At 45.0% G+C, this 24,112-nt stretch overlaps 1 protein-coding gene across 1 annotated transcript; it reads left to right on the plus strand.

The window, feature by feature from the left end:
• The first annotated feature begins 1,194 nt into the window (after positions 1-1,194).
• Positions 1,195-9,084, plus strand: gpr171 (G protein-coupled receptor 171). The gene is made up of 4 exons (XM_054742344.2): positions 1,195-1,407; positions 6,357-6,607; positions 6,679-6,812; positions 8,378-9,084. The coding sequence occupies exons 1-4, from the start codon at positions 1,230-1,232 to the stop codon at positions 8,898-8,900; spliced, it is 1,086 nt and encodes a 361-aa protein (XP_054598319.1). The 5' UTR covers positions 1,195-1,229; the 3' UTR covers positions 8,901-9,084.
• The last annotated feature ends 15,028 nt before the right edge of the window (positions 9,085-24,112 follow it).

Genomic DNA, 24,112 nt, shown 5'->3' on the forward strand with positions numbered 1-24,112 from the left:
TATATATATATATATATATACTTATATATTATATATATAAGTATATATATATTATATATATATACTTAGATATTTATTATATTATATAAGTATATATATATATTAAGTATACTTATACATTACTTGGTGAAATATACTTCTGATAGAGTCAAGTACAAGTATAGTCTAAATGTAAGTAAACTTTAATGTAAGTATGTATTGAAGTATACTTAGTAGTATTTAAAAAATGTACTCGGATAACTATACTTCTGATAAGTACATTGAAAGTAAACTTGGAAGTATACTGTATTCATTTTTAGTATACTTCAAGTATACTTCAGTGTACTTCTTTTTGGTAAGGGTAGCACCAGCCCATCCAGGCTAACGCTAGCCTATCCATGCTAATAGACAGCAGAAGGAGTGTGTGAACCAGTCAATGACCAGCCGAGGGCTGCTAGTCCCTAGCGTATCTAGTAATAATGCCGGTAAAGGTGCTATTCCTCAGTAAGCAGCGCCAGCCTCTCAGTTACCGGCGCCAGCTTATCATTAATCAGGTCGGTAGTTTGCTTCAGAATTTATATATCCTCCTGCTGCTGGGCAGTAGTCTTAACTTTGGCCCCCATACCGCGCCATAATGAATGGGACGGTGTTCTGGTCAGAGGTTCACTGGGGTGCCGGCGTTCGGGCTGAAGCAGCCGTTGGCTCAGAGTTTTTCTCATTTTATTGATTTTTGATAAAGATAAAGGTTAACATCAGGTTTATTCATCAGTCATCTGGTAACAGGTAACAGCTCTACAGCAGATTTACTGAAAACAGTTTCATTAATAACAGCCCAGACTGATGCTAGTCTGAGGTTAGACCCTATTGGTGACCTGACGAGGGTCAGATGATTGTTCTGATGTGTAAACCTCACTTTGTGACAGAACACATGACTTTTCCAGCTTTCGTTTCCTGAATACGGGTTGTAGAAACGATCAACACACTTTTCTCAGGTTGAATTAGTATCCAAATACCTAAAACGTTACAAACAGATTTCTGGTGTCGCTACAAGTTCTGATCTCCTCTCTGCAGGCTGAAGAGCTGCAAGTGAGTCAACAGAAGATTTATAATCTCGAATCAGAGCAGCATCCGGATAGAGCTCTGTGATCCTGGCTGGAACTTGTGTGACTTCCTCTTTGGGGTTTTGCAGCTTCACGAACGTGAGTGAGGCCAGCAGGACTTTTGTCTCACACATTTAGTCCAGCTCCTCCATGATGCCTCCCTCCTCCAATTCCTCCGTGGACAAGCAATGCATCGTCAACGACCAGATGGGCCCCTTCGTCGTCCTCTACATCCTCATCCTCATTATGGGCCTACCTGGGAACCTGCTGTCGGTGTGGGCGTTCATCCGGAGTAGCAGAACTGGGGTAGGACTGCGCCTCATGTCCCGTCTGATCCTGACCCTTTGTGTTCACCAGCTGATGTGTACTAACGTAAAGCCTGTGATTTGACCTCCAAGCTCTCTTAGCAGCTCCGTCCAAGTTTTATTTCACGTGACTGATAGATCAAGTAATGAGGAGTGTCTAGATGTCATCTTAACCCTCTCAAGCTCAAAATAAGTTTTGATAAAAGGATGAACAACTAAGTCCTTCAGGGGTACTTCTGAGTTTAAAAATGCTCATGAAACACGTACGTGGGGTAACCATCATCATCATCATCATCATCATCATCATCATCGTCATCGTCATCATCACCTTTATTTACAAAAGCACATTATGTCACCAAGATGCTGAACAAGACTAAACTAAAAAAGATAAAAACAAAGAATATACAGGAAACCAAATGAAAAAAAAACCCCAGCAAAATACAAAACATCATCTGTTAACACACAGATTTAAAAGCCACTGTAACGGTATGAAATGACTGTTTCCACTAAAAGTCATATTCCCCCTCTCCTCTGACACAGAACTAGTCTGCATGAGATATGGTCTCAAGGTCTCATGCATTTGCTTCTTTCCAGCCCAAGAGAAGAATGAAGAATGGACTCTCTCCTTTTAATAAATCAAGGAACTCTATTTTAATAAAGCTAATCAAACAAAGTGTTAGTCAATAATAAGATGTGACCAACCCGTGAAATCAAAATATTAATTACTTTATTATAATCCTATAGAATATAATAAGTAATATGACTTTAAATGTTTCCACCAGGACTGATCTCACGTAGCGTTAAGAGACGACACATTGCTTTACTGATCCAATCAGAATCTGCCAGATCTGACGGAGGCGTGGTTTTGGTGGTGTTTGGTAAATCTGTCATATTTTCATTCGACCATAAACCAAAACATCCGAAGTATAAAACTATGCCCACGCCATCTTTAACGCCAGTTCAAAGCGTTCTAGAGAAGTTGTCGGAGTGGCCAATCCGTAACTTTCCTCTTCAGCCGAAAGAACCAACGACAAGCTGGATAAAACCTGTTGCTGTTCCACCTGCTGCAACGGTTCCTTTCAGAATAAAAGCTGAACCAACACGACCCCGTTTTGGGTCTTGTTAGATGCCGATAAACTGTCGTGACCCGGAAGTATCTCAAGACTGGTGGTCGGCTGCTGCGGCTGCTCCCACAGGCTCCGGCTCCATTAAGGTCAAGCTGGACATTTACACCTCCTGATCTAGACGGGGACCTCCGCTAAGGGTACGTAGACCGACAAATGGCGTCGAAGGTGTTTATGAATCTCCTAACCAAAGCTTAGAGCAAAGACATCACCTTCATTTCCCATCAGAACTAATCGTTTCTTCGGATTTGCTGGTTCTGAACAACATTCCATATCACACCACTCTCCGTCTCATTCACCTTAGTTACACCATACATTTAGTGTTAAAGTTAGTCTAGTTTTAATTTGTTTAGTAATAAATCTTTAAACTGTTAAACTCGACTCTCTCTTCTGTTGTCTCTGAGTGAATACGAAGCTGTTATCTAATCCCTGCATTAAAAAGTTCCAATCTTCTGGTTAAAAAGTAAGGTTGATTTCCATATGGTTGATTTCATATTTTCTATGGAATCTTATGTCTTATGGCTTATTAAATAACATGTAATTTAAATCATTACACCAGATTATAATAATGGGTCTTCAGCGCCTTCTTAAAAACCTCTACTGACGTGGAGAGTCGCACAGATAATGGAAGATCATTCCATAATTTCGGGCCTGCTACCGAAAATGCACCGTCTCCTCTTGTTTAGAGCCTAGTTGCGGGGACTAGAAGCATATGGTGACGCTCTGAGCGGACCGAACGACTAGGTATATATGGCTGTAACAAGTCAGATAAATATTCTGGTGCCATCCCGTTCAATGCCTTAAAAACCAATAAAATAATTTTTAAACGCACTCTAAAAACGACCGGTAACCAGTGCAGATCTGCCAAGATGGGTGTCACATGATCATTTTTCCTTTTCCCTTCTAGGAATCTTGCCGCGGCGGTTTGCACAAGCTGCAGACGAGCTACTGTACTCTATCTCACCCCAGTTAAGACAGAGTTACAGTAGTCTAAACGAGAGGTGATAAACGCATGCACAACAGTCTCGAGGTCCTTTCTAGTTAAAAATGACTTCACTTTGGCCAGACGTCGCAAGTGGTAAAAAGAGGACGATACAACCGCACCCACATGTGCGTCAAAGGTGAAAGCGTTATCTAATGTCACTCCTAAGTTGCCTGCTGAAGAACGTAGGTAGGCATTCGTATCCCTACAATCCAGTTTTGATCGCTCTAAATCACGATGTAACCCAAACAGCACTGCCTCAGTCTTGCTTTCATTCAGACATAAACAATTGTCCATCAACCATGGCTTAGCTTCAGGTAGACAGTGCATTAAGGTAATAATGGGACAGTCGCTTCTATAATCCAAGGGTAAGTAAAGTTGGCACTCGTCAGCATACATATGAAATCGAATTCCATACTTCCTCATGATGTCTCCCAGTGGCAAAATGTAAATCAAAAACAATAGTGGTCCTAATATTGAACCCTGTGGGACCCCCCACCGCCAGTGTGTGAATCCAGAACTGAACCCACCCATCCTTACACTTACAGTCCTATCCTTCAAATAAGATCTGAACCAGTCTAAGGCCAGACCAGAGATTCCAACATTATACTCCAAACGATGGAGCAACACTTCGTGGTCCACAGTGTCCAACGCAGCTGTAAGGCCCAACAAAACAAGTAGCACAGGATTTCCCCTATCAGTTTCCAACATAATGTAATTTAATACCTTTATCAGTGCCGTTTCTGTACTATGAAAAGCTTTAAAGCCAGACTGAAACGCCTGCCTCCAGAGGGTTAAACCATTAAAAAAAAAGATTTATTTCTTTTTTAAATTTTCAGTTGAAAATACTTGAAAGAGTGGATCACAGGCAGTTTGGATTGCTTTTAATCAGAATCACTCTACTGAAACTGTCTTGGTTAAGGTGGTCAATGACCAGCTTCTGTATATAGACAACGATTGTTCCTCAGCGCTGTTGTTACTAGGTATGAGTGTTACGTTTGACATTGTTGACCACAGCATACTGCTAGCTGGGCTGGAGAATGAAACAGGTGTAACGCAGCATGCCATCACATGGCTTTGGTCATATCGTACTGAAAGAACGCCAAAGGTTTCTTTCATCGACTGTTTTTCAGAAACAAGTGGTACAATAGTCCCCCAAGGCTCTGTCCTAGGGCCACTGCTGTCCAAACACTTGAGTCTGGTTTGATCCGCCCCTGACTTTTGACTTCCACAGTGGAAACTGCCAGACCTGCTCTTTGTTATGTTCTGTGTTTTTTTTTTTTTTTTCAAATTTCGTAGTTTTTTTCTTGTTAAATAAACAGCGTATAGCAAAGTTTGGCGTCACACATGCATAGATTACTGTACTGCTGTCCTATCAGGTCTGCCACAAAAGGATGTTCATGGATTTCAACTGGCCCAGAATGCCACAGAACTTACTTTAGCAAGAAAGAAAAAAAATGTGATTATATAATGCCTGCTCTGAAATCACCCCTCTGGCTTTTGCTCGGGCAGATTTTAAGGTCCTACTGTTGACTTATAAAGAGTTCAACAATCTAGCACCACTCCATGTGTTGAACTTCTGAAGTCACATGTTCCAGATAGGCCACTGAGCTTGTGTACTGCGGTGGTCGTCTGCGGTTGCTCATCGTGCCCTGCTTCTCTGGAATGTGCTTCCTTTTGATGTTAGTTAGGCTACCTCTATTGAGATCTTCAAGGCTAGAATGAAGATTCACCTTTTTACAGCATCCGATCTGGACCAGTGGTCACCTTCTTAAAATCTGGTGGTCCTGCTGTTATATAATATTAATAACAACAACAACAATAATAATAAATCATAATGATATTATTATTGTTGTTATTATTAATTTTTATTAATAATAATAATAATTATTATTATTATTATTATTAATAAATAATAATAATAATAACATTCTTATTATTAATTTTTATTATTATATTATTATTAATAATAATATAATTATTATTATTACTAGTATTATATTAATAAAAAAATAATAATAATGTTAAATTGGTCTAATGTTAAACATTGTAACTTGTGTTAATTTATATGAATTAATTCTACTGGAGAAATAGAACCCCGTACAGTTCTAATAACCACCAAACTGTAAATCTGCCCCCTGTGGATGAAAATCAGCACCTGTAGTCTCCTAAAATGCGAACTCCAGGTATTTTCGGATTTACAGAATTTGAAATCATGTTGCTCTCATGACAATCCCTTTTTGTTGTCATGAACATATTTTAACAAGGATAATCAGTTATAAAATACAACTAAGGGCTGAGAACAGGTGAAGCTGGGTCATATCGGTCTAACGTGCCCTGACAGAGGGATGCTTATAAGTCCTTAGATGCCCTTATTTTGACAAGCTGCACCAAAGAGTTTCCTGTGTGTTTTTATCTATAGAATAAATAAACGTGTATTTCCAAACTCAGTAATTTAATCACAGTCTCAACATGTGACATTTTTACACATTTCCTGTAATAAACCCTTTACAGTGACAGCCGGTGGGAATGACATCATGTCACCTGTTACACGGCCACAGCTAACCAATACCACTCAGAGCAGTTGTTACCTGGAGTGAAGTTAAATATTCTGTCCCATTTGGAGTTTTTTGTTTACTTTTAGCTTTTATTTGGTGAATTTTTTGGACGGTGTTAAATTTGTTCAGAGAGCTGAAGGTAAGGTAGACTTGGGGTCCATTTATGCACGATGAGATTAGGAGTTAATCCCCCCAAATTACTGTCAAACTCCCAGGTGAGGTAAACATCCAAACATTTTCCATCATTCAGAATTAAAACAGCAGATAAGTTTTCTGTCAAACTCATGATGTTGAATGGAGGCTGGGAGGTGCCCTGATTGGTCTACAACTGGTCGTGTCTCAGCAGCCTCGGAGGAGCACCAGCATCTACCTGCTCAACCTGCTGCTGGCCGACATCCTGCTGCTCTTTGCTCTGCCCTTCAAGGTCCTAAAGGATCTGGGAGCAGTGCCGTGGAACCTCATGGTGATCCACTGCCAGGCCAGTGCTGTCATCATCTACATCAGCCTGTATGCATCCATCGCTTTCCACACCTTCATCATCATTGACCGCTACCTGCAGGTAAAGCAGGACAGATCAGGAGCAGAAAGTCGGGGTCAACGGTGGAGGTCTCATGCTTCTGTTCTGTGCAGGACCGCCACACGTTGCGCTCCCTGAGGCTGCAGGAGGCCAGCTTCGCCTGGCTGCTAGCGATGGTCGTCTGGACGCTGCTGCTGCTCATCATGGTGCCCAACATGGCTCTTCCCACAAAGCAGGTCCAGGTACCGTAACACTGCTCATGGGTCTAAGACCTAACCTAGCCTTGACTGTTCCAGTTTCCTCTACATACAGACACCAGCTCTGTCAGTGACGATGGTTTCACGTGTTTCTCCTGGGTCTATGATGAGATCATGGTGCCTATCTTCAGCGGTCAACGGGCAAGTAGGCGGGGCACACCCTGGACAGAGAGCCAGTCCATCGCAGGGCAACACAGAGACACACAGGACAAACAATCATGCACACACACACACACACACACACACACACACACACACACACACACACCTAAGGACAATTTGGACAGACCAATCAACCTAACAGTCATGTTTTTGGACTGTGGGAGGAAGCCGGAGTACCCGAAGAGAACCCACGCATGCACAGGGAGAACATGCAAACTCCATGCAGAAAGATCCCAGGCCCGGAATCGAACCCAGGACCTTCGCATTGCAAGGCAACAGCTCTAACCACTGTGCCACTGCACAGCCCTGTGTCAATTTAATATTGAGTAATATTGTTTTTGGATGGTAAAAAGTGCAGGAGTCAAAACTTGACTTTGGAAAAAGTGTGTGTGTGTGTGTGTGGGGGGGGGGGGGATGTCCCCCCCGTCCCCCCCAAAATTACGTCCATGTACTCTGATAATGGCAGTTAGGTCCCTGTATGACTGGTGTCAGAGCTTGGTCTCCATTGCTGGCAGTGAGTTCCCAGTGAGAGTACGACTCCAGCCAAGGCTGCTCGTTGTCACCGATTCTGTTCATAACCTTCATGGGCAGGATTTCTAGGAGCAGCCAAGGTGTGGAGGGGGAACGTTTTGGTGGCCTGAGGATCAGGTCTCTGCTTTTGGCAGATGACGTGGTCCTGATGTGATCCTGCAACCCGACCCCGGTTAAGTGACTGAAGATGGATGGATGGAAGAAGACTGTGCAAAATCTGCAAAGTAGAAACTTCCCTTCGTGGCAGTGTGACAGTGTATTCACAAGCACCTTAAAAAGAGCACGTTGTGGTCGATAAAGCAAACAACCACCACGTTGTTACAAAAGTTGCTTCTCAGTGAGCCACCCGGTTACCAAGCCAACAACCGACATCTCGTTGTTGCTTTCTACAGCCCAGGGCCTTGGTTGCAGCAAAGATTCTGCAAAGTTGTTGAATGAGCTATTATCTTAATTGAATTTAGTTTTAGACAACACACAACACTCAGAGATCAGATCAGAATCCCTGATTTTAAACTCACAAATTGCGTATTTTCCCCCAGTCCTCGAACTCACCAGAACTAGCGATGAGCCAATTCAGATGTTCCATCTGGAAGTCTTTAATTCCAGAGTCTGAATTATCACGTAGATCAGAAATAAATAATAAAGCGTCAAAAAAATCTTTGATGACGTTGGTTAAAATCATTACCGGCAGCTGAAAGCTGTGTTTGCATCGGCCCCTAAAGCCGGAACCCGTAGTAGGTAATCTCAGCTCTGAGGACTTTATCTGTGCAGTGAATCTAAGCATGTATGATTTAAATCATGACTCAGCCTTTCTTTCCGTTTATGTGTTACTGTGTGAATCTCTGCTGTTCCTCCAGGAGAGCCGGTACCTCAGCTGTTCCTCTCTGAAGGAGGACATCAGCCTCCACTGGCACACCATGACAGTTTTCCTCTGCATGGCGTTGTTCCTCAACGCCTCGGTGGCTGTGCTCATCTGCAGCGGCCTTGCTCTGAAAACACTCCTGCGCAGTTGCAGTGACGCCAAACTCTGGGTGCGTGACCGGCAGGTGGTGCTGAGCGTGGCCACCATGGCGCTGGCCTACACACTCAGCTTCGTTCCCTATCACGTGGCGCGGACGCCGTACACGCTGGCCCAGACCAAAGTCATCACGGACTGCCAGACTAAGAAGCAGCTATTTCTGGGGAAGGAGTCCACGCTGCTGCTGAGCGTGCTGCACGTCTGCTTCGACCCCCTGCTCTTCCTCTACCTCGATGCACCGTTCAGAGTGATAATCAGGAAGTTGTTCTCCTGCTGCGGGAACCAGACGGAGGGAGGAGCAGAGGAGCAGGCTGCACAGGAAATGATGCTGCAGAGAACCGATGCGCAGCAGGAGGCTGCGTCCTGATCGCTGATCTCCAAACTGCTGAGGAGCGCTGCAGAAGCGCACAGGAGCTCGAGTGCAACCACAGACTTCCTTTCCTCAAAACTACTCTACGAAAACTGATAACGACTTGAAGTCCTTTTAAAGTTCAGTTCAAATGAAACGAAGCTCAGTCATGATGTTAAACAGGCTAATCATGGAAGAGAAGACTATTTTATCTTCTGTTTATTCCTTAAATCAAGTTTATTTTTTGTGTAAATAATAAAACTGAGATTAGTTTGTGTTTTTTAACAGAACCAACACATTTAAAAGTTTTGGAGGAGGAGGTTTCTAAATTTCAGGAAATAACCGCTGTCTCTGATGAGAGAGAACGCCCAGTTTCCCTCTTGCACGCTCTGTTTACTAGTAGTAGTGATGTGTCGGTCGCGAACGAACCGGCTCTTAGAGCCGGCTCTTTGAAGTGAATGACAGGAGCCGGCTCGTCATTGGGAGGATCAGACTCAGACACACAGCAGAGCACATGTGGGAGGAGGGAGAGAGAGGGAATGAGGAGGAAGAAAAAGGCGAGCGAGAGAGGTGAGTGCGACGAAGACGGTGAGAAAATGAGCGCCAGCAGTCGGAAAGTGGAGATTTCTTAAAGTGTTCAGTTATTAAATCCATTGAAATGATAAATATTTAATATATTGCATTTTTTTACATTAGTAAATCATTTTACATATAGTTTTGCATTATTTTGGTTATAAATGTACTCTACGCAACAGAAAATCTGAGGAGCCACTTGGGAGCCGAAAGAGCCGGCTCTTTTTGGTGAGCTGAGCCAAAAGAGCCGGCTCTCTAAAAAGAGCCGGAATTCCCATCACTAAAGTAGCTGCCAGTCTTGCAGCACTTCTTCTAGCAGTAGTCTGAAATGAATTTCTCCAATAGCATGCCGAACTTTAGCTTACCTGTCGGGCAGAAAACAGGTGTTACGCCGATAGGAGTCCCCCCGTTGAGATCTGTCTTTTTTCCACTCGGTCACCACCTGTCCTGTCTCCCCACTCTGTTCAGTCCTGTGTCTTCCCTAATTGCTCCCACCTGCCTCTCATCTCCCAATCACTTTAGATCCCAGCTCCTCTTAAACCCTCCCAGTTCTGTATTCCTTGGCTTTTCATTGTCTCAATGTCCTGTGGGCGTCCCAATAAAGTATCTTGTAAAACATTCCCGCCTGCCCCCCCCCCCCCTGGACTTGGATCCTCACCTCAACCACAACTTGCCTGGCCCTCATGACACACCCAGCTGCCAGTTGCAACATTTTACTCACAAAGAACCCCTCATCATACCCCTAAACCTAACCATAGCCCTAAAGCAAACAAAAACAGTGGCCGTGTTCGAGATGAGCCAGTTCTGCGCAGATTAGATCACCGGTGATCGGCGAGCAGTGCTTGCCGGTTAGATTTGTGTCCGACTTGACGCCGACTTGCTCTGACGTCATGCCTACGCAGGCATCGATAACCTCGTGAGATCAAGGCGGCCGCAGATTTTGGAGCAAGGCGCTGCAGTTGCTCTCCACCGGCTGCAAAACCTAGAAGATGACGGGAAACGCCTGACTCTCACCTGATCTAAGATCTGATTGGTTCATATTTTGATCCAAACATCCGGTAGTAGAACATGAAATGTTAGTTGGTCACATGTATTCTGTAAGTCATGTTATGTTGATGATAACTATATAGGCCGTAAAGAGAAATGAGATTTGTGTTCTTTTGTCACGTTTCCTATGAGCACACTGCTGATAACATTTACTTATTATTACAGTCATGTCTCCATGAGCATTATATTTTATCCACAAGCACGTGAGGATGTGTTTCGGTTGCTAACAGACTTCAGAATTAAAATAAAAATTGAACAAGTATGAACTCAAACGCGATATCTTCATCAGTCGTCACCCGTGAGCTACACATGTAGGGAAATCTGTCCGGCTCAAGCCTGAAGCTTGGTTTATGCGTGACGCATTTACTCTCCGCTTGGTGATGCGGCTCGCGGATGGAACGCGCTTCACAACTCGCAGCGTTTATGGTTCATGCGGCTTGTCTCTGCGGCGAGCCAATACTCTCCCAAACTGTAGGGGGCAGCATGGAGCTCTACGGCATGCATCCAACACTACACCATAGTAGAAGTAGAAATTACTGTGTACAACATGGCATTCCAGCATTTTTAACAGCGTCCTCGTCTTTTCCGACAGTGCGAGCTATTTCTCTCCAAGAATTATTAACAACATGTTGATCACGGTGATCTCTGAGAGCTGAATCATACAAATGTCTGTATTTACCAACCTCTGCCATACTAGTTCTTGCCAGTGCGCCATGTTTTTCCACGTCCGATCGTCCGCGTGGTTAAAAATTTTCCTAGGTGCGCGGTGCGGAAAGTTTGTGCCGTGCGGAGACGCGGTGGAGGGGCATGGTTGTTAAAATGATGCAATTTCACCGCGCGGAGCCGTGCGGACCTCGCGGACGCGTCTAGCATAAAGCTTATTAGGAACAAACACGTACAACGATGGCTTGTATGAAAGCTTCACCAGAATGATTGACAGTTGTGTGGACCAATGGTTCAGATGATCCACCTGGAAGAAAAGGATCCTCCGCTACACCTCTAACGACCGTTGATGAATATTTGCTTGACAAAACAAGTTAAACGCGTCAGTAATTATTGGAAAAAAAACCTGACATTTCTGATGAGTGTTAGAAATGAAATGTTTGGCAGAAACAGCTCATTTGTGCGTCGCTGCAAACCCGTTTCCTGTGAAAATAACCTCAGAGTTTGGCGTCTGACACCAAGGTGATGTCAAGTTTTAAGAAGAGTTTACACGAAAAACTGATCTTTTTCACTTTTTTTTCATATAATTTTTCTTCATATTTAACATTGTTGTTTGATCAAAGCTTTCATTTTGCCTCCAACACTTTAAATATGACTTTATCTCATATATGATGTATTCTACCCATCACAGCACCTTTGCAGCCGCCTCATTAACCCCTAAATGGCAAAAGCTGGTCAGTTTTTGTTAAACCTAATTCCCCTTGCTTCCTGGTTCATGTGCCAGATAGTTGAACCAAGATCGACCAGCGGGGAAAAGCTGTTTTAGTTCAATCAGGAAACTAAGAGGAGAAATTCCCAGTTACAAACACGGAAAATTCTGGCTCCATTTTTGGAAATCGTACTCGTGTTTTTCTGTTTGTGTTGAATCAGCTGTAGAAGCGCGCGCACACACACACACACACACACACACACACACACACACACACACACACGCACGCACGCACACACACACACACGCACGCACGCACGCACGCACACACACACACACACACACACAGAGTTCAGGGATTGGACCCAGACATTCCGATTGTTAAATTACGTTTATAAAATTAAACTTCAGCACTTTTCTTTTATGGTCTTCGTCGGCTGTGAAGCTGCAGCCAAGTTCCATCCTGAAAGGATTCAATAAAACTCTAAAATGAAGTTTTTATCTGCAGAAATCATCTCTGGATCCTGAGGCACTGAAACAAGTTGTTATTATTGTATTAGACTGGAAAACACCAGGAAACGATAGAAACCACCCACAGAGACGAGTAGAGACGGAGCCTGCAGCACAAAATCTGCCTAAATGCTATGTAAGCATCACAAAACGTCATGCTAAATAAAGAATACTTTCAAATTAAATCATTTAAAGTTCTGTGTGAATAACACAATCAGGCATTTACTCGAGAAAACATTTAACACCAACACTCCTGCTTCTGACCACTAGGGGGCGACTGAGACCCACTGGTGGAGCAGGAACCCCAGTTTGAGACCAGATCAAAGACGCTTCTGATGACCTCGATCAGATGGGAGGAGGTTCTGCTCAGCTGGGACCTGCTTTGAGCTGAGAAGCTTCAGAAGCAGAAATCCCAGGAGCTTTTCTTTAAGTCGTCTCAGGATCTCGTTTTAGACACAGTCAGGATTTAAAGCGCTATCAGTTTGATGTTTAGATGAGAAGAATCAAACTGTCTAAAAAGAAAACAGGAGTTATTTTCACTCCAGTAGGTAAAGATCCTCTGATTTCATATCTGTGATCGTTGGTTTCAGTCTGGGACCCCGCTCCACCCTGCATCAGTACGTTAAACATCCTCTTTGGGGGACAGTTGTGTGTGTGTGTGTGTGTGTGTGTGTGTGTGTGTGTGTGTGTGTGTGTGTGTGTGTGTGTGTGTGTGTGTGTGTGTGTGTTAGCTCGTGTAAAGGAAAACACACTTTTATGTTATCAGATGAGTATCTGCATGAACTTTAATCAGGTTAAATATTATTTAACAGATAATGGATCATTAACTGGAGTCGGAACCGCTCCAGAAGTAAAACAACAAGGCTTAGTTCCAATCTGATGAAGCTGTTTGACTCAGGAGGACTGATTCATTTAGCACAGAAGAGAACCGAGATGAAGATCAGATGTTCTGCAGAATCTGGTCTCCTGTTCCAAAGCGGACCAGTCCCGCTCTGTCAGCCCCGTGGTTCCTGCTGGTGTGCAGGAGCGGTCTGAAGGTGTGGGAGTCCGTCTTCCATCAGACTCACAGTAGAACGGTGATGCCTCCAACCTCCTCTGTTTACCTATGAGGGCTTCTTTCCCCATTCTTCAGTCAACAACCTTCTCTGTCCAGATTATGAACATTTCTGTTCCCCGAGGAGAGTCTTTTGTCCTTTAGGTGGAGGTGGACAGCAACGTTTAAGGTTTCGTAGCTCCTATCGGATGGCAGGAGTTCAAAGATCTGATGACCAGTGTGGGAGGGGAATCTGAAGATGTTTTGGGCCTCACTGATGTTGCCTGAGGGAGTGCAGAGGACAGCCAGTGACCCCTGCTGCAGATTTGATGACAAAGACTGGTACTGGAGGATGTTTTCACGGTTACCTGGTAGAACGCCACTGGAAGTTTCCTCATCAGGTTCTTCCTCCTGAACATCCAGAGGAAGTACAGCTTATGTTGGGGGGGGGGGGGGGGGGTTTGATGACCAGGTGAGGTCTTCAAAAATCAATCAGGAACTCCACATTGAGGAGCCAGCTGAGGGCCTTCAGGCATCTTGTGTGGATGCTCCTTGGACACCTCCTAGGGGGAGGTGTCCTTCTGGGAGAAGACCCAGACTCGAGCCTGATGAAAGTGGGTTTTTCTCCTGCTACATGGAGATTTCCCATGAGGGACCTCAGCTGGCTCGTCCCAGGGGAGTAAGTTCAAAAGTAGAGCCGGGTCTCACCTCAGGGGTTCGAACTCCACATTGTGGGTGTTTAACAAGTCCCAGAAGCCCAGAGCAGTTAACGTGAGCCAGTCCATCGTCTCCGGGCTGCTTCACCGTTTGGGCCCAGCTGGCTCACTCCAGCCCGGTCTCTCTGGACTTGTGCAACAGGAAACATCTGGAGTGTGTGTGTCCTTGGTGTTGCAATAAAACACACAACTCTAAAATTAGACCCTGAAGACTCCCTCTGCCCAAAAGGTCTGAACTGAAACTGGGAGTGATGGTTACGACATGAGTCAACCGAAATCCTCCATCGGTGACATCATCTGGAGGAGGTGAGGATCACTGTGAGAGCACATTCATGAGCTGAGAGGATCCCAGCCAGCATGTTTTATGCTGATAGATGTCGTCATGGTAACGGGCTCTGCTATCTGTGGAGCTTCTCTGGAAACACAAAATGCGTTATTTTCCTTCTGCCCTTGAGTTCATTCTGACCCAACAACACCCACCGCCATCTTTGTTCTCTTCCTCTGTAAAGTCTCAGGAACAGGAAGTGGTTCAGAGGCGTCTCTACTGAGCATGCTCAGAATCAGAAACCTTCATTAACCTTTATTAATCGGTTCTGGCCAACGAGGGAAAATCTTCTCCCCTCAGAGGAGAGACTGACATGGTGGTCCAGGTGATGTCAGGATGCTCAAACGATTTCAGATTCTGATCTATAGATTTTTACTTTAAAACGAATTAATCGTGTAAAATTAAACACACAGAACTGGACCAGAACAAACAGCTGATTCCAGATGTCCACTCGATGGTGGAGGGCTGATAATCTGGGCTGGTTCTGACCCAACAGGAACCACCTGAGCTCACCATGAGCTGCTCTGGATGCCAAACTCGCCTAGAGGCTAATGTGAGGCCATCTTGGATCAAAGGGGGTCATGAAACAGAACCATGATCCAGACACAGCAGCTGAACTACAAAAAGTCAAGTTTCTCCAGTGGTCCAGTCTGAGTCCAGACCAGAACCAGACCGCTTGGTGGGACTCTCAGAGAACCGAGCAGAGGCACAGATCTCCTGGCTTTTATGTCCTGATACAGAGAATATTTTCCTCTGCCCAGACTGCCCCCCCCCCCCCCCCCCCGGGCCATTTTAAGTCTGACTGGTCACCAAAACGCTACCAGACGATCCATTTATAGGGAGAGAAGGAGTCGAAGGTCGTTTGGTTTCATGGGAACAAGTTAAAGTAAACAGCACCGAGATCCAGTCACGTTACGTCACAAACACACAGAAGCAGCCTTCCGTTCTCCGCCTGCAGCGGAGAGAAAGCCCCTTCTGGGTGTTTCAGACGGGCCTGGACAGAAATAAACCCAGAACCGAGCTCTAGCGGGTTCAAAACTCAGGAGGGGTTTCCTCTTCTGGGTTTGGGTTTGACGAAGAAGCCAGAAACCAGGATAAACCAGGTACCGCTGAGTGGGTCCGACCCAGATCGTTCTGGTTCTGGATCAGCAACAAAACTCTCCGGTTATAAGTTTGACATGTTTCAGAATCAGGGAATGAATGGATGGATAAAAATGGACATGTTTTTAACAGCAGAACCAGAACCAGCCTGAAGGTGATGAATGACGTTTCTCTGCTGGTTTCTAAACGGTTCCTGGTGTTTTCCAGGGGCGGATGTAGGACTGAAGAAGATCCGGGGCTTAACACACACACGCACATGCGCGCGCACACACACACGCACGTGCGCGCACACATGTGACACGCACTAGTCAACATCATATATATATATATATATATATATATATATATATATATATATATATATATATATATATATATATATATGTCTTGTACCACATAATTTTTAATCTGAAGCTACATATTAAGCATTTTCAGGGCAGAGTATTGTTCCTGTTAGTGTTTAGTGTGAGATGATAGTAAATATTCCCTTTCTTTCTCCAACAACTTTACCTGATAGTAAGCTAACTTTAGGCAAACCAGCAGCACAACAAATATTTTCAAATAAGACTCACAAACCTGAGTCAGCACCAGTCTCATCAAAGCTGGGGTTCTGTCGTTGTACTTTTGGTCTAAAAAACGTTCTTATGTCCATCTTCACTCATGCGTTTCAGGCAGAGAGTGTAGAAGAAGCCGGCTGCTGAAGGGCTTCTTCTTCAGTGGTGGAGGCTCAGGCAGGCTGTATACAAACTACTGCCAGCTGCGCCCTCTCTGTTGGACTTTGGTACTGCATGTTACTTCCGCGATTTAGATCCGGGGCTTATCATGAGAGATTCGGGGCTTCAGCCCAAGTAGCCGGGCCTAACGCCGCCCCTGGTGTTTTCTCACATGTTTTATAAAATCAGCCGACAGAAGATGTGTTTTTATGAGAAACGGAGTTTTTAAAGCGTCTGCAACTCAAATCCCAGAAATGTTAAATGTTTCACCCCTCAGTCGTCATGGAAACATTCAGATTATTGTCCAATCAGAGAGCTCTGATTTCAGGCTCTGCTTCATAGATTCATCCAAGTTTGTGCTCCTGGTCTCCAGCTCCAGCCTGAAGCTGCTCTTTGTTTTCTGTTGCTGCTTTTTGTCTTCGTGTGGTTGTTTTCTGTCTGTGTTCAAGTTGTCTCTGTTTCAGATCATCTCCTCTTTATGTGGTCTCCTTGTTTTAATGGTGACCCCTCAGTGCCTTTCTGCAGCCATTTAGTGTCCTTCAGCAGTAAATCGTGGTTGCGGTTGAGTGTTTGTGCTCATTTTTTGGCTAGAAAACAACTTAAATAATCCCAGGAAGGACAGAAATGAAAAGACAAATCGGTGCATCTTTAATTTTACACGACTCTGATTTACTGGCCAGGATGAGCGAAAGCTGTGGATGGAGTCTCCTCACAAACAACACCTCACTCGTGGAGGTCACATCAGGAAGTCTCCTCCATTTCTAACCTCTGGTTGATGATCACAGAAGCTGGAAGTAGCCAGTGCCACTTGCTTTTTGCTTCAATCCTGTAATTATGGCCCAATCCCAATCCTCACTTTTCCATGCTTAATCCCATCGCGCGAGTGCGTAGGGTGGCCCGATTCTCAAGTGCGGAAGTTGATCATGCCCCCTTTGCACCCTTGATCCATGTTACCTTAGTTGTTAACAAAGTTCTTTTAAAAAGTTATCACAGCAACCAGCATCGCGGCATGCGTTATGGTCCCTGTTTCCTAACCCTTACTGCGTACTTTCTCCGAGCGCTCTTTGCTGAAGACGGCAGGGCACAGGGAGAGCACTGGTATTGGGCCGTTGTCTTCGTGGAAAACTCTGAATTTTACTTTTATTTGTTTTTTTCATAATTGTATCAAACAGCATCATACAAGTGATGCTTCAAAATATAAAATATCGGCATTCTGGATTGAAAACGTGTGTTTTGAAAGTTTTTTAAGGTGTAGATTTATTAAAACAACTCTGGTATCTTGGTTTTGGGGAAGGGACACGCCGCTATATCCCCACCTCCATTTTTTTCTAACTGGGTTTCATGGCGACCATCAAAAATAACCCAAAGAACGCTGATGAGAGTCTGCACCTTCTGGAGAGACGCCCACCTCTCGGGCTTGTTTTATACTTTAATGGATTAAAGTTTTCTGGAAGCCAGCCAGATGTTGAAATACGCCATCATGCCTCCATTGATGACCTCATCTCTCTACCAGCTGTTTCTTTTCCCTCTGGGCCCAAAAGTTTCCTACGCATGAGGTGAGTTACGATACACTCATACTGAGCCGTCCTGGTGCCGATGGGTCTGGACCAGACAGAGAAGGTTATTCAGGAGATCAACTATCACCTAAAATAAAACAATATCATGAAAAATAATGGTCAGTTTGATAAAAATGCAACAAAAAATGAAAATAGAAAGATTTTAGTCACTTGTTCCACATTTTAAAAAAAATCTGATTCTTATTCAGAAAAATGTTATTTGTTCCTGAACGGGTTTGGGTCAGTTTGGGTTAGGGATCAGAACCCAGTCCACCGTGTAAAAATATTCTCCTGAGACCCAAAAGCTTTTTGTGTGGCGTAAAGTTTCCTTTTACTCTTTAGGATTATTAGCACCATAAGACATTAAATAAATAAACAGTAAATAAATAAACATTAAATAAATAAACAGTAAATAAATAAACATTGTAATTGGACATTTTATTCAAATTAAAGGTAAAAAGTTGATTATAAAATAATTAAATGACTAAAAAACACAGATTTTGAATGAAATCCAGCCTCCCTACGTTATAAAAACACGACCAGTTAAAGGGAATAAAACATTCTGTACGGTTCCCAGAAAAAAATGGAGACATTTAAGTTGTTAAATGTTTCAGTGCGGCATCAGAACCAACAGAACCTTCTGAGCCGAACCACCAGAACAAACTGATGGTTTGTCTGGTTAAGGCCAGTGGAAAAGCATTTATGCGCATAAGCTTTTAGTGTGTGAGCGCACAGAAGAGTGTGCACGTGTGAGTGTTGCCCCTGAAGCAGCAGATGAACACATGATGATTGCTGTTCTCCTCCTCCTCCTCCTCCTCTTCCTCTACCTCTCACGCAGCAGTTGAACATGGCTGAGTCTTTAAATCACCACCAGGAATCAGAAGCTGTGCTGACACGTCTGAAAGGAATGTCAGCTCGCTCACGGATCTGTTATGGATCCGTCTAAAGATTCCAGTAGAGCTCTGTGATGAGGTTCTCACAGATCAAAGTGGAACGGATTCCCGTTTTACCTGCAAGAACCCAAACATCAGAAGATACGGGGACAAAACTGCATCCGAAGGTTCAGTTTAAGGTTCTGGTTCCGTTCTGCCTGACCAAGCTGTTCCTCTAAAAGCAGCAGCAGCATTCTGGGTCTGAGTTACAGCTCTAAAGGTGGAGGTCACTTCCTCTCCACCTTCTGGTCATCAACCTAGAAAGTCAAAGCTGAGTGACCTCTGAGATGAGAACTGAGAGGAGGAAGGAGGACAAACAAAACCAGAGGATGAGATACAGAAAAAGGAAAACAAAAAGGAAGTTTCGGGGTGTGGGCAAACGAGGAAGGAGTAAAGAGGAGCAGTGGGAGGAGGAGGAGAAACAAAGATGGAGGAATACATTATTTCCTGCTGAAACCACGAAATTTTCACTGGAATTGTTTTCTTGATCTAAAATGCTGTTCTTTAATTTCCAGATAGCAGAACATCTGGAACCTCGTCCTTCAGTTTTCACCAGGACTCAAAGTTCTGCAGCCGAGACGTTCCTCCTTAAGGATTCAGTGAAATCGTGATGCTGTTTCCCCCTGGTCTGCTCCGTCCTCTGTGTGTGTGTGTGTGTGTGTGCGTGTGCGTGTGTGCGTGCGTGCGTGCGTGCGTGCGTGCGTGCGTGCGTGCGTGCGTTCCTGCTTTCTTGTCTCTTCTGACTTCTCCTCTTAACCATCAGTCTTTGGTTGATTTGTTTTGGTTGGTGGCTTCTTCTCCCATGGTGCTTTGCTCTGGTATTGGAGGATTCTGAGGTTGATTAACCAAAACAAATCAAGAAGACGTTATCACGGAGGTGGAGATGATGGACCATGTGTGGTTGAGCTGAGTAGGAGGAGAAATGCAGGCTTCAATAAAAGTAAAAATGGTTTAATGGCAGGATGGGATGAGCAGGAACACCAGCAGACAGCAACAATGAACTGACAAAGGACAGGGGCAAAACAGGTGGTTTAAATACAGAGGGCTAATTAGGGAAACATGGGCAGGTAAGCGAGGGAAAGGTGAGAACAATAAGGGTAATCAGGCGGGCAGGGGCAGATCGTGACAGACGTTGTTGGTATGAATGTTTCCAGATTCTGATCTTCCACGTGGACTCTGATGTTTCAGCTTCAAAACATCTGAGCTCTGATCGCCACCTCCATTAAGAAGAAACTGCTCACTATTAAAGGGACTTTGCGGAGTTTTGAATTTTTATGCTCGTGATCGCCCCCTCAGGCCAAAAGCATAACGGCAGCTTCAATAGTAGAATCGTGCACGAGGCGCGCATGCTGTACGTGCACACTCCTTAACGAAAATAACGGCTGAGACAGTCCCGTGTGTGTGTGTGTGTGTGGGGGGGGGGGGGGGGGCGGAGGACAGAGGACAGGAGAACGTGCAGCTAATTAATTAAATAATGTGTTTCTGTAGCTTTCTCTTCAGCACAGCCGACAAAGGTTTATGATGGGTCAGTCCTCCTGCATGCTCAGATCATTCCCTTCCCTTGCTTGAAAAATTGTTCCAAAATGAAAGTTGAACCCACATCTTTTTTATCTGTGAATTCAATGCCGTTCGGCGAGTCTCACATAAGAATTTGGGCATCTTACTGTAAAAATATATACCATTAATGTAAAAAATAAACTCTAAATAAACTATGTTGACATCCAGAATCAAACCCAGGTCTTCTGCACGAGAGTCCAACAGCTTGCAAGGTGAGCTAAAGTGCCAGTGATGTCCTTTTCATCGGTCACATTTATATCCTTGATGACAGCTGAAACAACGTTCAAAGAACGGTTCGGAGTGAAAATAGCTATTTTGTTGCTAATTTGCAGGAAATATCTAGAAGAAAGTTCTACAGAAAGTAGCTAAGGGTCCTCAGAAATGTAGCTAGCTTTGTCACTAGGCGTTAGGAACAGCGACAAAGTGGCACTGCCTCTCTCTCTGCTGCTAAAGCTACGGATAGCAAATGCTACGGGCTATGCCTGAGCGTGAACGCGCATGAAGCAGCCTGCTCGACCCGAGCATCTCTCTTTTTCTGTGATTTTACAGAAAAACAGGCAATCACAGTAAAAATGCCAGGGCTCATTCTACAGGACCAGGGCATTGCAGGAGAATGTATGAAGAAGACATTTATTATTTCTACACATGTTTTGGCTGTCACACTTCCATAATGTCCTTTTAAAGCTGCTTTAAGAAATTTGGAAAACAAATTAGCTTTAAACTAGGGATGTTCGATATTATTGGTCTGCCAATATTATTGGTCAAAATTGGCATTAAAATGTAATTCGGAAAACATTTGTATCGCTTTTTTCTCCTTTAACCACCCAATCTCTCTCAAAATGCCACCTGACACATCTGATGTTTAGTTTTTGCAATAATTTAGTTTTATTTGGCCCAGCTGATGAATAATTAGGAATTCACGCTCACGTATTCAGCACCAGAACACCTCTGGTGTGAGAGACTCTCCCCTCAATAATATCAGAGAAGGAGAAGCAGCCGGCTGCTACCACTTCTTCAGGACAAACAGAGTCCCAAAACGAAAAACACTGTTTGAAGTCACGGACAACAAAAGACGTTTGGACCTAGAAACGGGGACTTGTGTTCAGCGCATCTCTGTGACCGCGTTCGCTACAACAGCTTTAGATGCTTTCTGGTAGCAGTAAACTAAAATAGCTAAAGCCAGATGGGCATTGGAAAGGATTTTCCTCTCATCCCAGGAAATGAACAAATTAGCTCAACAGGTATCACGGAGAATCTGAAGAGCTGAAACAGTGGCAACACGTGAAAACTCAATGCGTCACCAGTCTGGCACCTCCTCTTCTTGCTGGTCTAGATTCTGACCCCCCCCCCATGTTAGATACCATCTCGACAGCTCCTCCTCATGCTGGTTACGAGCTTGGCCCCTCCCCCTCATGCTACTTGCCATCTTGGCCCCCTTTAGCCAGCTCAGTGGCCTAGTGGTAGAGTGTCTGCCATGGGACTGGGACATTGGCGTTCATTCCAAAGACTTTATAAAAATGGGACCTATGCCTCCCTGCTTGCAACGAAGCATTAAGGGGTTGGATTGTGCGTTAATCCACCAAAAGTTCCCGAGCATGGCAGTGTCTGCAGCTCAACGCTCCCCGGGGAAGGGTCAAACATGGGGGGGCAATTTTCACCACACCTGTGTGTGTGACAACAATGGGACTTTAATCTTTAATCTAAATCTCCTCATGCTGGTTACCATCTTGGCTCCTCCCATCATGCTGGTTACCATCTTGGCTCCTCCCATCATGCTGGTTACCATCTTGGCTCCTCCCCCTCGTGCTGGTTACTGTCTTGGCTCCTCTCCCTCATGCTCGTTACTGTCTTGGCTCCTCCCCCCATGCTGGTTACTGCCTTGGCTCCTCCCCCTCATGCTGGTTACTGTCTTGGCTCCTCCCATCATGCTGGTTATCTTGGCTCCTCCCATCATGCTGGTTACCGTCTTGGCTCCTCCCATCATGCTGGTTGCCATCTTGGCTCCTCCCATCATGCTGGTTACCGTCTTGGCTCCTCCCATCATGCTGGTTACCATCTTGGCTCCTCCCCCTCATGCTGGTTACTGTCTTGGCTCCTCCCCCTCATGCTCGTTACTATCTTGGCTCCTCCCCCCATGCTGGTTACTGCCTTGGCTCCTCCCCCTCATGCTGGTTACCATCTTAGCTCCTCCCATCATGCTGGTTATCATCTTGGCTCCTCCCATCATGCTGGTTACTGTCTTGGCTCCTCCCATCATGCTGGTTACCGTCTTGGCTCCTCCCATCTTGCTGGTTACCGTCTTGGCTCCTCCCATCATGCTGGTTACCGTCTTGGGTCCTCCCATCATGCTGGTTACCGTCGTGGCTCGTCCCATCATGCTGGTTACCATCTTGGCTCCTCCCCCTCATGCTGGTTACTGTCTTGGCTCCTCCCCCTCATGCTGGTTACTGTCTTGGCTCCTCCCCCCATGCTGGTTACTGCCTTGGCTCCTCCCCCTCATGCTGGTTACTGTCTTGGCTCCTCCCATCATGCTGGTTATCATCTTGGCTCCTCCCATCATGCTGGTTACCGTCTTGGCTCCTCCCATCATGCTGGTTACCATCTTGGCTCCTCCCATCATGCTGGTTACCATCTTGGCTCCTCCCCCTCATGCTGGTTACTGTCTTGGCTCCTCCCCCCATGCTGGTTACTGCCTTGGCTCCTCCCCCTCATGCTGGTTACCGTCTTGGCTCCTCCCATCATGCTGGTTATCATCTTGGCTCCTCCCATCATGCTGGTTACCGTCTTGGCTCCTCCCATCATGCTGGTTACCGTCTTGGCTCCTCCCATCATGCTGGTTACCATCTTGGCTCCTCCCATCATGCTGGTTACCGTCTTGGCTCCTCCCATCATGCTGGTTACCATCTTGGCTCCTCCCATCATGCTGGTTACTGTCTTGGCTCCTCCCCCTCATGCTCATTACTGTCTTGGCTCCTCCCCCCATGCTGGTTACTGCCTTGGCTCCTCCCCCTCATGCTGGTTACCGTCTTGGCTCCTCCCATCATGCTGGTTACCATCTTGGCTCCTCCCATCATGCTGGTTACCGTCTTGCTCCTCCCATCATGCTGGTTACCATCTTGGCTCCTCCCCCTCAAGCTGGTTACCATCTTGACTCCTCCCCCTCGTGCTAGTTACCATCTTGGCTCCTCCCCCTCGTGCTGGTTACTAGCATAACTCCTTCTAATCCTAACTAGTTCTTCCTCCAAGAAAAGGTGACTGATCAGATTTTCTAATATCAGATTAATCATCAAGAACAATCCCCTCTGCTAAAGAAATAATCAACCGAACGCTCATTTCCTGACTCTAGATTCATGAAGATTAAATGATTGATAATAAATGAAACTCATGTTTTACCATCACCCTGATTCTCTGCATTCTTCTCTCTGACACAGATCCTCACATCTGATTCTCCATTTTCTCAGTTCATGATTTTTGTTCTGCTTTTGCATTTTAAAAGCTCGAGCTGCGTTTCCTTCTGCTAACTGAGGACTATTTTTCTTTCTCTGCTTCATTCTGGTGGCCGTGCTCGTAAGTGTCTCCTTATTTCTCTCTTGGCCGACTCCGTGCTTGCGGTGTTGAGGCTCGCTGGTCTGGTCCAGCTCCAGAAACCACAACGTGACCAACATCTAGGTCACAAGAACGCAGACGTGTTGGGATCTCTGCCTTTGTGAGGAACCACAGCTTAAACCTGAGTCCAACCTGGACCCTGAAACAGAACCAGAGCCCCTTAAAGAGCCCTGCGGGGGTCCGATCACG

This window comes from Nothobranchius furzeri, chromosome 13 (assembly GCF_043380555.1).
Source record: "Nothobranchius furzeri strain GRZ-AD chromosome 13, NfurGRZ-RIMD1, whole genome shotgun sequence".
Lineage (NCBI taxonomy): Eukaryota > Metazoa > Chordata > Actinopteri > Cyprinodontiformes > Nothobranchiidae > Nothobranchius > Nothobranchius furzeri.

Bases quoted from the DNA above. Each gene is read 5' to 3' on its own strand.
- gpr171 (XM_054742344.2), top strand. From the start codon at position 1,230: ATGATGCCTCCCTCCTCCAATTCCTCCGTGGACAAGCAATGCATCGTC. The intron at 6,608-6,678 runs GTAAAGCAGGAC...TGTTCTGTGCAG, and splicing joins TCATTGACCGCTACCTGCAG to GACCGCCACACGTTGCGCTC. The intron at 6,813-8,377 runs GTAACACTGCTC...CCTCCAGGAGAG, and splicing joins ACAAAGCAGGTCCAGGTACC to CCGGTACCTCAGCTGTTCCT.